We start from the raw sequence: 12962 nt of genomic DNA, 5'->3' as shown, positions 1-12962 counted from the left end.
TTTTATATTTAAAATATTATATCAAATATATATATATATATTTAATATTGTGATAAGGCTAACTCGGGCCTCTTTATTGTAGGATTAAATACTGCACTCAGGCCTATTAAGTACAACTTCCTATTTTAACAATTTTTTATTTTGTTACTATTCAAATTTCATGTTTTAAAAAAAAAACCATATCCTCTATAACAAAGTATTACATCAAATCACTATACATATATATAGATACATAACAAAAAGTATTATCCCGTACTTTCGGATAGCAACAAAAAAAATAAAATAAAATAAAATAGCATTGAACCATTTGTACACAAAGTGTGTGCAAAAGAACTGCATAAACGTACGAGAGATCTTACCTTATTCTCTACAACAAGTCGTTTGCAGCAGCAGTAGAAGCATCATGTTCTTGAGCCTTGAACCCTAAACCCGAATCGTCGCTCGATCGTCTCTTCCCGATGCTCGCCCGCTGCATCAGCCGCACCAGTGCTTGCACCACCTCCGACATTGGTGGTCGGAACTCAGGTTCCGGCTGCATGTACAAGTTCAAAACACACATCTTCTCCTGGTCCGCTCTAACTCAAAAAACCCGGACTTTTATCTAAGACTAATAAACAAATTGAGTAGCTGGTGAGCTAATCTCAATCTGACTCATTAAAAGTTCAACTTGACTCGCTTATAACGATAAATGAGCTAAGCTCAAACTAATTGAGCTCAACTTTGGCTCGTGATTAGCTCGAGTGAGCTCAATTGTATGTTTGCATTATTTTATATATTAATATAATATATATAATTTTTTATATTAAAATTTATATTTATTAATGAAATTTTTAAATATTTTATTATAATAAATTAAGAATAAAACTAGATATTTAATTTATATATTAAAAACATATAACATATATATAATATTCTAGTCAAATTCAAACTCAGAGTTCGAAAACGAATTTTACAAGCTAAACTCGAGCTTGAATTCGAGCTTAGCAAGCGCTCAAGCTACAAGTTTAGCTCGAATTCTAAATGAATCAAATTAAGCCTCTATCAATAATATGTTCGAGTAGAGCTCAAACAACAAATACTCGAGCTCGAATAGCTCGTTCAATAGTTCTACTTTTGTCGCAGGTAAAAAATTAAGGTTACCTGAACGCAGAGTGCGATGATGTCTGCAAACCGGCTGAGGGACTTGGCAGCGTAAATGCCATTGAGAGCCGGGTCGACCATCTTAGCTAGAGCATCGATGTCGTGGAGTTGAGGCGTCGCCCATCTTACTAGCGACTGCTCTGATCTCGGTCGTGAACTGAACAATGACATAGATATGCTCGAATACGCATTGAGGTAGCAATAAATCGATGCATGTATAGTTTACGGCGCGATAAGCATTACCTGTCGAGAGGCTTTCGACCGGTCAGTAGCTCGAGCATGACTACACCAAAGCTGTATACGTCGCTTTTTACAGTGTATATTCCGGATAATGCGAATTCAGGTGCACTATATCCGAATGAGCCTATCATATTAGACGACGAAACCTGGCAATTGTTATCAATGAAAAGTAGTTAGAACTACCGCTAGATCGAGTATCAATGGTTTCTCGAAGCCATTGAGCAGATCTCCATCGCCTAATGATGTACCTGCCGTTCGGTGTTTCGTGTCAGAGCAGATAATCCGCAGTCGGAGAGGTGGGGATTGAACTCCTCATCGAGTAAAATGTTCGCCGACTTCAAGTTTCTGTGTATCACAGGCGGCAAACACACTTCGTGAAGGTACCTAAGCAAGAAAAGGATCGAGTTTTAAGATTCATTCCTGTCGAAGGTTATCGTGTTCATGTGTGTTAGTTAGCAATTTAACATACTCTAGAGCTCGAGCAGTGCCAAGTGCCACGCGAATTCGCGCATTCCACGCCAGCATTTTGCTTTTCTCATCAGCGAAGTGCAGCATATCGTGCAAGCTACTGTGCTCGACATAGTCATGGACAAGAAGGCGTTGCCCGTGCTCCATGCAGTATCCAGTTAAAGAAACGATGTTTGGATGCCTCAGTCGAGACATATTCGATATGGCTTCAAGGAAATTATCTTCCTCCTGCAGGGACAGCGCTGCATTGTCGATCTTCTTGATGGCCATAACCTGAAACACTTATCAAAGCATACTTATGCAGCTGTCATCGGATACCATGCTTCAAACAGAAGTTACCGAATTCATATTACCTTCGCATTGGGGAATTCTGCTCTGTAAACGCGTCCAAGAGATCCTTCGCCGATCAGATTCTCTTGACTGAAGCTATTAGTGGCAGACTGAAGTGAAGAAACTGTGTAAGATGCAGCAGTTATCGGAGACTTCACTCTTTTCATAGATCCATTCCGTCCATGCGACCTCTCGACTGCAACACCTTCGCTCGGAAGGGGCTTTAAATCAGATTGAGTTGCTGTAGGCTTCATCCCTGGTTCGTGTAGCTCGATATTCACTTCAGACAAAAGTAAAGAGTGGAATGAATTGGTCATGCTATTTTTAAGCAAGATAAACTTGGATTCGAATATCCAATAGGCACATTTGTCTGCATCATCATCGTACCTTCGTGGCTGCTGATCGAAAAACTTCCAGCTGAGGCTTGTGCAGCAATTTCCTTCTTGTTACCTCTTTTAAGACAAAAAACTAGAACAAGAAGCAAAATGGCTGCTGCAAATAAAGATCCTAGAACAATCCCTATAATTGGTCCGGTTGTCAATCCATTCTTATTTTCAGCATTGTTTGGAGAATCAGAGCCAGGGCTATATCCACTAGGTGGAGCTCGCTTGGTGTTATTGTGAGATCCACTGGGAGGAGGCGACGTGTATGGTGGTGGTGGAGGAGCAGGACCATTGTCAAATGAGTTCCCTTCATATCTGATACATGGAAAAGTTTAATTAAGCAAGACATGTTTATGAGTTAAAGATGCAAGAAATAATCTATCACCGTGTAAACTACTACAATACTAACACAAAATTCGGAATAGAAAGGAGTTCTGATGGTATCCAGCCGGTGAAATGGTTGTTCGCGACATTCCTGCATAAGTTAGAAATAGTTACAGATTGGTTAGTGATAAGGTATTGCTTTGATCGTGCGTTCTGTTCAGGGAAACGATGCTCACAAATTCGACAGAGGCAGGCCAACAAGGTTGTTGAGGGAACCTGTAAGTTGATTGTTTTGTACATGACTGCCAAAAGGATTGAAAATGCAGAGGATAGTGAGACAATGAAGAAATGTTCATGATAGTAATGTTTTTGCAGTACTCACAGAATTGATAGATTTGTCAATGATGAGACAACAGGTGGGAGATCCCCTGTTAAGTTGTTGAATGACACATCCCTGAAACGGCCTTTGTTAGTGCACACTTTTAAATTTACGGATTCAGAACAGCACGAATGCGCAAAGATCGATTAAAGATAAGTCGAACATGCAAGATGGGCACACAATGGACAGACAATTCAATGACTTACAGAGTTGATAGTGCAGAATGATTGGCAAGTGTATCCCCAATCGCCTGGGATAATGAGTTTCGACTGATATTCCTGGTAAGGGACGAGAAAAAACATAGAGCATCAATGCAAAGAGTTTCCTTACATCATGGCAAAAGGCACAAATATGAAGACAGCTTACAGATAGTTGAGTGAACTGATTGCACCTATGGAATAAGGAAGGATCCCACTTAAATTGTTACTTGCAAGGTTTCTGCACCATGGCACATTACAAAAAGAAGAAAACAAACATTCGAAATTTGAGATCTTGGAGTGCAATAAATCTACTACTATAACAAATCAAGAATCCTTGTAAAGAAGCATTGAACATTACAAACTGGTCAGGTTAGGCGGCAACTGGTATGGTATCGAATCATGAATGTTATTGTTACTGAGATCCCTGCGCCATAAATATACAAAGAATTTACATCGAAAAGGAAATTAATAGCACAAAAACTAATATGGCTTGATGAATTGACTCTCTTACAATGTCCTGAGTGAGCCAAGGTTGCTAAGCAAGTATCCCATTGATCCACTAAGTCCCAACCCGGATATTTGGCTATTACAATATCAAGAAAAGGTATCTTATAAGCCATGAAACGCATAACCAAACGAATTCAACTAGATGAGTACATTTAATATCATACTACACTCACATAGAAACAATGGAAGAACCTTGACAGGTAATTCCCTTCCATAACTCTCCACAAGGATCGCCACCGCTAGATTTCCAACCTATTAGCTGTGAAGGACTATTCAATGAAGTGTACAAAACTTGAAGCCCTTGAACTGTAGAAAGCAAAGGTAATTCAACTTAAACATTCAATCAACATCTTCACAGGCAATTGAGCAAAAAACTGTACATCGTTTTCATGAAGTAAGCATCTTTAAAGCACAAAGCGAATCCAGTTTGTCAGATTATTAACTTTTGTATTATATACTTGGCATGCTTTACACCAATGTTCAGATCCATTCTTTCGCTTAGTAAATGTATCCTTCTTCTCCTTTCTAAATAACAGCTACATTCATGATTCAACAGCTTTTTGCAGAAACTTTCGTGTTTTTTTAAAAAAAAAAAATTAAAAAAAAAATTCAACAACGCATCACGAAAATCTTCTCCTCTACACACCAATACAAAATGCACGCTGAATCAAAAGATGTTCATATGATTTCTATAATTCTCTATCTAAAGCAACAGTTTAAAGTAAAACATCGGGAAACTCACCAATCAAAATCAAGCTGATAAAAGAATTAAAAAAAAATGAAAACAAGGATAACGAAATTTAACCATCATTAGGATCAGTAGCAGCTTTAACCGTAGTACGGAAGCCAAAACCGACTCCTGCAATCACCACAAGCTTAGCGAAGAACGCAGCACGGCTGGCTTCCACGTGCTTCCCCATCAATGCCGAGGCGTATAGGGAACTGCACTCAATACGCGATATTTGATCTAACAAGCAATGTCACAAATCCGCATTGACGAGCTAGGAGGAGTGATCCTTCGGTGTTCGAGGCGTCCCTAAGCGCAGATGCACAAGCTTAGATTCGAAGCTTCATGATTAAGAAGAAAGCTGCTTAATCCAGTTCATACGAATATTACGATGATAGATACTGAATTGAAACCTACGACTAGTAGGAACTCAGCGAATCATCTTCCATGATCTTGAAGAAATTACGAACCAACAAATCACAAAGAGAGAGAGAATCTGGATTGAAGGAAGCGAGTTTGTTCCGTCACTCCGAGCTAAATCCCAATTTTCTCGTAGTTGCTTTTTCTAGGCATGAGCAATGGACGGAAATGCCCTTGGGATGAATCTCATTCTTGAGGAGGCCCGGACTCTAGGTCCAGCGGATGCCTCCACCTGACCAGCATTAGACTGCTAGGGTGTGTTCGATAGGAATTAGGACTTTGAATCTGAAATTTTAAATATTATTGGAAAATTTTAAATTTAAATAATTATTTAATATTATATGAATACATAAATATTTTTAATATAAATTTAATTTTTAAAATAATATAAAAATAACTATTTAATTTACTCTTTTTACGCACAAACTAATTAAATAGTGAAAGAAAAATTAAATTCATAAAACAATTTAACTTTCGCGTATTTTTGTTTTAATTTAAAATTAAAATAATCATTATTCAATCCGTAAACACTAGAATTTAAAATATATACTATTATTAATAAATAATTAATTAAGAATGTAATAATTATAAATTAAAATAAATAATTATTCTAGTTAAGATTAAAATTACAAAATTTAAAATATAATTTTTTTTTTCTTTTTCCAAATGAGAAAATCAATATGCATAATAATATAATAATAAAAATAATTACGAAATAATACAAAAATAGAGTGAAATAAAATAATAATAATAATAATGTATAAAGAATAATATTATTTTTATGTAATATATTATACCAACTTTATTATATTAATACGCATGTAGTGATCTCTATTACATATATATATATATATATTATTTAATTAATATTAAAAATTATATTGCAAATATTACATAGAATATCTTATCTATTAGTTTTAATGTTTTATAGTATTATTTTCAAAATATTGTAGTATATCTTTAAGGGAGTGTATTCAATTGGAATTTTAATGGATTTTTTTTTATTTTAAAAAGCCAATGGATTTATTTGAATTTAGAAAATCCATAAAGTCTACGTTGAGTTTCATGTATTTTAGTCATTCATTTAGATGGATTTCTACGGATTTGATTGAATTTTTTATGGATTTATATGAATTTGATAGGATTGTAAAATAATTTTTTTTTTGTAATATATATTAATTATATAAATTTATATCAAACAACAAATTTTATAAATATAATAAATAATTATTAATAAGATAATATATTTAATATTAATAAATAATATATACGTATTTACTTTTTATGTAAAAAAGTTATATTAAAATAAATAAATAAATAATTTATGATTTTTCAAAAAATATTAAAATAAATAAATAAATATAAATTAACGGTTCAACAAAAAATATATATATTTAAATATATATTTCACCGTTATCGTAATGATAATATAGTGTATTCGATAATTGAAAAGAAAATACGATAGTAATATATATTTATTGTAATAATAATATTTTTTAAAATTATATTTATAATATAAAAATATATATTTTTAAAAAAATTATAATAATTTGCTAATATATTTTAGTTTTAAATTATTATTTTTATTAAAAATTATAATAATAGTAATAAATATTATCATATTATTTATCACATATACAACAACAACAACAATAATAATAATAATAATAATAATAATTACAAAAATCCATCAAAATCTGTGATGATTAAAAGATTTTTTATACAAAATTTTCACAAAAATTCATTAAAATTCATAGACTTTATTATTGAATATTTCAAGATTTTAAAAAACTTTTAAAAATCTTAATTGAATACATCCAAATTTTAAAAATCTTACAAAATCTTACAAAATCTATATTAAATACACCCTTTTTAGTTTCAAACATGAGCGATGAAATATAATGGTCTGGCCCTGGTTTTGAGTTTCAAACATGAGCGATGAAATATAATGGTCTGGCTCTGGGGTCCCAGGCCTTTAAAATCAGCCGTAGGGCCGGGCCCGTTTCGATTCGGACATTTGGAAGGAGACAAAGGCAGACTGGAGTTAATGGGGGCAGATATATGACTGCCTGCCTCAAATGAGTACGGCTGCGTGTTAGCTTATCAATTGGATTAAGGGTCTCTTTGCACAGTAATTTTGAAATTTTAAGTATACTATTTAATTTTTAAAAATATTACATAAATTTATACTTTATATATATAGAAAATAATACATTATTACATAATAATTTTTTTGAAGAACTTTTAAAATTACAAAATCCTCCAAACATTTATATCTAAACGAATTAAACTTCGTATTGTTGTGTTTCGTCTGAAGAATTTTCACTTTTCTTTTCAATTTTTCTTTATAAAAATATTAAATTAAATAATTATTTATATTTTTAGATTATATTAAAATTAATTTTATATTTCAAATAAAAATCAACATGTATTAATATTATATTAAATAAATATTTAAATTCAAAATTTGTTTATTCAAAATTAGAACCCATTGCATGTTTGGTTTTTAAATTTAAAATATTTTTTATGAAAAATATGAAAAATTTTAAGTTGATAATATAAATAATATTAATATTTTGTATTTAGTGGTTAATTTTTTTTGAAATGAAAATATATTCTATATTATAGTATTACAATAATAATATTTATTGAGAATCGTGTCAATAAAAATTAGTCAATCAACTCCACCACTAAATTTTTAGCTTCTTATCTATTGTGTTCATCATTTTTTATTTATATTTCTACTATTGTATGAACATATTTGTGCTAAGATAGATGATAGGATGATTTGTTTGGACTATTGTTATATACTACTCCCTCCGTCCAAAACATCGTGCAATATTTGTATTTGGCACAGAAATTTAGGTGGAGAGTATTAGTACCGTAATTTGAGATAATTTGGATATTAAATAATGTTATTGGAGAGAAAAATAATTATTTGTTTTTTTTATTTGAGTGATTTGATGGGATAAAGTGAAATGTATATTAATATACGTATAAAAATATTATTAATTATTTCTAAATTTAAAAATATTGCAATGAATTTGGGACAAAAAAAAAATATTGCATAGTATTTGAGACGAACGGAGTATTATTTATTCTTTGTATTTTATTAGATTAGTATAAAATTTATAGTAGCTTATTATGCTAGACAAAATCCCTTTCACTTTTCTTATTTATTTTTTAACTCAATGCACCCAATAATAATATATTAAAAAGTATTTAAATTAAAATACAAATAAAAGATATTAAGTTCAAATCAAAACCAATCAAACTCGATATTTTTCAATCAAAACGTATAGTAATATTGTTTTGTATAGAATGTTAAATCAAAAAATTGTTTAATTTGAAATAATAATAATAATAATAATAATAATAATATAAAATAAAATAAAAAAAGAAAAAAAAAAAAACGGAACACCCACTAAATAAATTGAGCAATGAATGTAGCAGTGTAGAGTAGAGAAATAGGTGATTGGAGAGCCAAGAGTGGCAACTGGCAGCGATGCAACAGAATAAAGAAATGGCCCCACCAACCTTAATTTAACCAATTTCTTTATCAACCCAAACCGCCTCCCATCATTTAAGGGTGTGTTTGTTTGGAGGATTTTGGAGGATTTTACTGTTCATCCAATTTTTTCCCCCCAAAAACATCAAATCAAACATCTATTTTTCATTTTCTATATTATACTAAAAATCAATTTTACATTCAAAACATCACATCAAACTCTATTTATATCACATCATACAACTATTCAAATTCAAAATTTTTATTATTCAAATCCCAATCCAAAATCCAAACTCCCAAACAAATACACCCTAAAAATACTCTTTTTATTTTATTATTATTTTTTAATATGTTCACATTTTTGTTTTACGATTTTAAAGAAATAAAAACATTTTGAATGAAAAAATATATATATGTATATTTATGAAAAGGGGGCAATAATTTTAAACCAACTTTTAGAGGATAGCATATAAAATATAAATATTTATATATTCCTCTATTATTACATCATACGATTCGTGTATCGTATCATCTTATAATTAAATTTTATGAATATCAACAACATACATAAATTTAGAAGAATCTTACGGTGTAATAATATATAAATATATATATTAAAATTGATACTATTATTGTTTGAATCATTGGTAGACATGTTCTGTCACACTGCTCAATCTGAGCATATTTCTTTTCAGAATTGGGTGTTTATTGAATGGTCGTCTCGTGTCGGACCATTTTTTATACTTGGTATAATTTGTGTCGTCAAGTATCTTTCTAATTAATTATGTAAGAATATTTTATTTATTTCTATCTATAATGGTTGATTCTATGCACGTGCGATTCACGTGCGTCCCCTTTTGTGATTTTTAGAATTAAAAAAATATATCCAATTATCAAAATATCATATATATATATATATATACTATATAAAGAAGTTATCAAAATTTTGATGTATTGAAATTTTTTTGAGTGAATAATATATAATTTGATATTTTTAGTGTATATATATATAAATTATATATTATTTTGTATATATATCAAAATTAAAATTATTATTTTTAACTTTAAAATTTCAATTTAAATATATATATATATATATCATATCAAATTTTTTATACAATTATCGTTATACCTAAAACATACCGAAAAATTCAATACTATATAAAGCATGATCCGATCATTTGGTTAATCGTAACGAGTCCTAGTAATTTCCGTGGATTTCTTCTTTTTTTTTTTTCTTGTTTGAGAGCCTGAGCGGTTGTTTGGGCTGTGTGTAATTTGGGCTTTAGTTAATGGGCCGGAGCTTAGAAAACGTTGTCGTTTTGTGCGTCTCCCTGTCGGAGCTGTTGGCTGTTCCGACGGGCGTTCGTCGTGACGTTCAATGAATCTGTAAATCCTGTGATCGATGAAAAGTGAAGAGATTCGTCGCCATGGCACGTGATGTGTTGTTTATGGATAATTATTGCATATCTGGAGGAGTTTCTACCCTAATTGTTGTTGATTTTGGTTTTGCAAACTGAATAGTTAGTGTGTTCGCCGGCGAAGGAGAGGAATCGGTTTTCAAATATGGCGATCGTCTCGATTGGTGCAATTGAAGGAGAAATCAGTCTCGGCTCTCAGGTCTGTCTCAATCCTCTGTTTGTTGATTCATCATTTGCTTTTTAATTTTCACCATAACTGGATCTGGAATTCTGGATGTATATTAGCTGAAAAAACTCTGAGTAGTTTTTAATTAAAACATTTTCTTATTCCGTAAATTCTGTATGCGAAATTCTCTATCGAGATTTACTCGGTCATGCTCCAAATTTCACTGCCTCACAGTCTTTTCCTTGCTGCTGAAACTTGTTTTGTTTCGGATTATACAATTATATTCTATTCTATCATGATATGCAGTAAATCAGTATTCCAGTCTCAATTTCAAATAATTTATCCCAGAACTAGTAAAAATTGTTGATTAATTTAGAATTCAGTGAATTTTGCCATTTCAAAGTCAGATTTGCGAAAGTCAAGAGCTATACAAGTACTCACGTCGATGCTATTCCCAAATTCTTAGCTAAAAGCCAAAGAAACATTCATTCCTACATGATCGTGGAAGCCACATTTGTTTAGTGAATCTCACCTAACATTTGCACATAAATTGTCTGATTTCTCAATGCAATTCTGACACTGTTTCATCCATGGCTTCCCCTGCAACCAATTTGTCTCTCATACTTACAATGATTCTAACAGGATCACTGGTTAATTCTGCCTACATTTCCAATTTATCTCAGAGTAGAAAGAAAGCTATGAACACTATAGATTCTTGTTGGAGAGGTAACTCGAATTGGGCGAATGATCGTCGTGCTCTTGCTGATTGTGCTGTAGGATTCGGGAGTGATGCCGTTGGGGGGAAATACGGCGCAATCTACGTGGTGACGGATGCATCCGACAATCCACAGAATCCGAAGCCGGGGACACTGAGGTACGGCGCGATCCAAGAGAAGCCTCTGTGGATTGTTTTCGGGAGGAGTATGGTTATTAAGCTCAAGAACGAGCTGATGATGAACAGCTACAAGACGATAGATGGGAGAGGGGCCGTAGTGGACATTGCATACGGGCCGTGTATAACTATACAGGACGTTAGCCATGTGATCATACACGGGATTCGCATCCACGACTGTAAGCCCGGAAGCTCCGGCATTGTGCGCAACAGTCCGACTCATTCGGGGCATCGCCGTGGCGCTGATGGCGATGCTATCGATATCTTCGCCTCTTCCAATATCTGGATCGATCATTGCTATCTTGCTCGTTGCACGGATGGGCTTATCGACGTGATCCATTCTTCTACAGCCATAACCATTTCCAACAACTTCTTCTCCGACCACGACAAAGTATGTCAAAAACTAACATAATCTCCCCATATCAAAACATCGTATTGATTCTTTAGTTATTGACTCGATGTAATTTCCGATCATTCGACAGGTTATGCTGTTTGGGCACGACGATAACAATCTGGAGGACAAGAACATCAAAGTGACAGTAGTCTTCAACCATTTCGGCCCCGGATTAGTTCAAAGAATGCCGAGGTATGCATAATCGACATTTTCAATATTTGTGACTCGGGAATGAATCAATTATTAATCGGACGATGATCATGAACAGGGTAAGGTTAGGTTACGCGCACGTGGCTAACAATCGATACGAGCAATGGGAAATGTATGCAATTGGTGGAAGCGCGAATCCAACGATCTTCAGCGAAGGAAACTACTTTATGGCTCCGAATCGTCCCGACATAAAACAGGTAATCCAAATGACATATTTCTACATCTGCTAGAGATTGATTACATGAAACAGAGTAGTTTACACAAATCGAATCGAACAGGTAACCAAGAGAGAGGTGAAGAAGGGGTGGAAGAACTGGAAATGGAGATCATCCAGGGATAGATTCATCAACGGCGCTTATTTTGTCCAATCCGGATACGGAAACTGCGCGCCGGACTACACCAAGACTCAGTCGTTTAAGGTTGCCGATGGAATGAAGGTCCCGGCATTGACGTCTGATGCCGGCCCTCTTAACTGTAGGGCTAATAGAGCTTGTTGATAGGTTGTAAGTATATAATCTTCGATCGCGATTATTCCATCGGTAGGACTTCTTTCTTCTTGCATTGTTGTCCTGAGCATTGATGGAATGGAGATATACTGTAACATAACATCTTCCTTAAAATCATCACATTAATACGTAAATATTTTAACGAGCCGAATTGAACCAAACCGAGACATTACTACGCAGATATTTTAACGAAATACGTAGATCAAACGAGACCTAGGACCAAGATGCATAAGGAAATGAAAGTGTTTATATGTAACAATACTACAAAGCATGAAAATTACATGGACAAAAGTGGATGACCGTTTTTAATATTAAACATGGTATAGTGTTGAAAATTAAAAAAATTAAATAATACAAAGATACTAAAGTGAGAGAATTAAATCAAGAGAAAGTCTGGCCAATAAGACAATAAGCTAATTTACGAAATTTTAACTTAAAAAATACAATTGCTATTAATATTTTTCAAATAATTTTTATTTTCCAGGACAAAGTGCTGGTTTGTTTTTTTTTTTTTTTTTTTTTTCAAAGTTTGAGTTTTGAATTTTAATTTGGATATTAGAAATGATAGAAAAATTAATTAAAATAATATTTGTTGTAATAATTTAAATAAAAAATATTATTACTACTTTGTATACTATATAAATATATATTTTTTTTAATTAAAAATATATATATATATATATATGAATGAAAAATATGGAATCAAATTCAAATTAATCTGTAGGTTCTATTTTACATAGACAATTA

The 12962-nt window shown here is 32.5% G+C and overlaps 2 protein-coding genes across 7 annotated transcripts; one reads left to right on the top strand and one right to left on the bottom strand.

Moving 5' to 3' along the window:
* Positions 1-149: 149 nt before the first annotated feature.
* On the bottom strand, positions 150-5218 carry LOC127253349 (protein STRUBBELIG-RECEPTOR FAMILY 8-like). Of its 3 annotated transcripts, none has more exons than XM_051277904.1 (17): positions 5089-5218; positions 4777-5007; positions 4145-4277; positions 3976-4047; positions 3823-3888; positions 3631-3702; positions 3471-3542; positions 3268-3339; positions 3122-3187; positions 2971-3036; positions 2566-2876; positions 2202-2458; positions 1850-2121; positions 1629-1764; positions 1384-1526; positions 1141-1297; positions 150-532 (listed from the first exon to the last, which is right to left on the bottom strand). In XM_051277904.1, the coding sequence occupies exons 2-17, from the start codon at positions 4889-4891 to the stop codon at positions 368-370; spliced, it is 2175 nt and encodes a 724-aa protein (XP_051133861.1). In that variant the 5' UTR covers positions 4892-5007; positions 5089-5218; the 3' UTR covers positions 150-367. The 3 variants fall into 3 exon arrangements, with proteins under 3 accessions (XP_051133861.1, XP_051133862.1, XP_051133863.1); XM_051277905.1 differs by having other exon boundaries at positions 5116-5218; XM_051277906.1 differs by having other exon boundaries at positions 393-607; positions 4777-5218.
* Positions 5219-9875: 4657 nt separating this feature from the next.
* On the top strand, positions 9876-12382 carry LOC127253152 (putative pectate lyase 2). 4 transcript variants are annotated; one of them, XM_051277591.1, is made up of 5 exons: positions 9876-10246; positions 10902-11496; positions 11588-11691; positions 11768-11906; positions 11988-12382. In XM_051277591.1, exons 2-5 carry the CDS (start codon positions 10912-10914, stop codon positions 12204-12206), a joined length of 1047 nt encoding a protein of 348 aa, XP_051133548.1. In that variant the 5' UTR covers positions 9876-10246; positions 10902-10911; the 3' UTR covers positions 12207-12382. The 4 variants fall into 4 exon arrangements, with proteins under 4 accessions (XP_051133548.1, XP_051133545.1, XP_051133546.1 ...); XM_051277588.1 differs by having other exon boundaries at positions 10897-11496; XM_051277589.1 differs by having other exon boundaries at positions 9877-10246; positions 10856-11496.
* The last annotated feature ends 580 nt before the right edge of the window (positions 12383-12962 follow it).

Source organism: Andrographis paniculata, unplaced genomic scaffold (genome assembly GCF_009805555.1).
Source record: "Andrographis paniculata isolate CXL003 unplaced genomic scaffold, ASM980555v1 Contig50END, whole genome shotgun sequence".
NCBI lineage: Eukaryota > Viridiplantae > Streptophyta > Magnoliopsida > Lamiales > Acanthaceae > Andrographis > Andrographis paniculata.
Note: the sequence above shows the minus strand (reverse complement) of the source record. Positions and strands in the feature narration are given on the sequence as shown.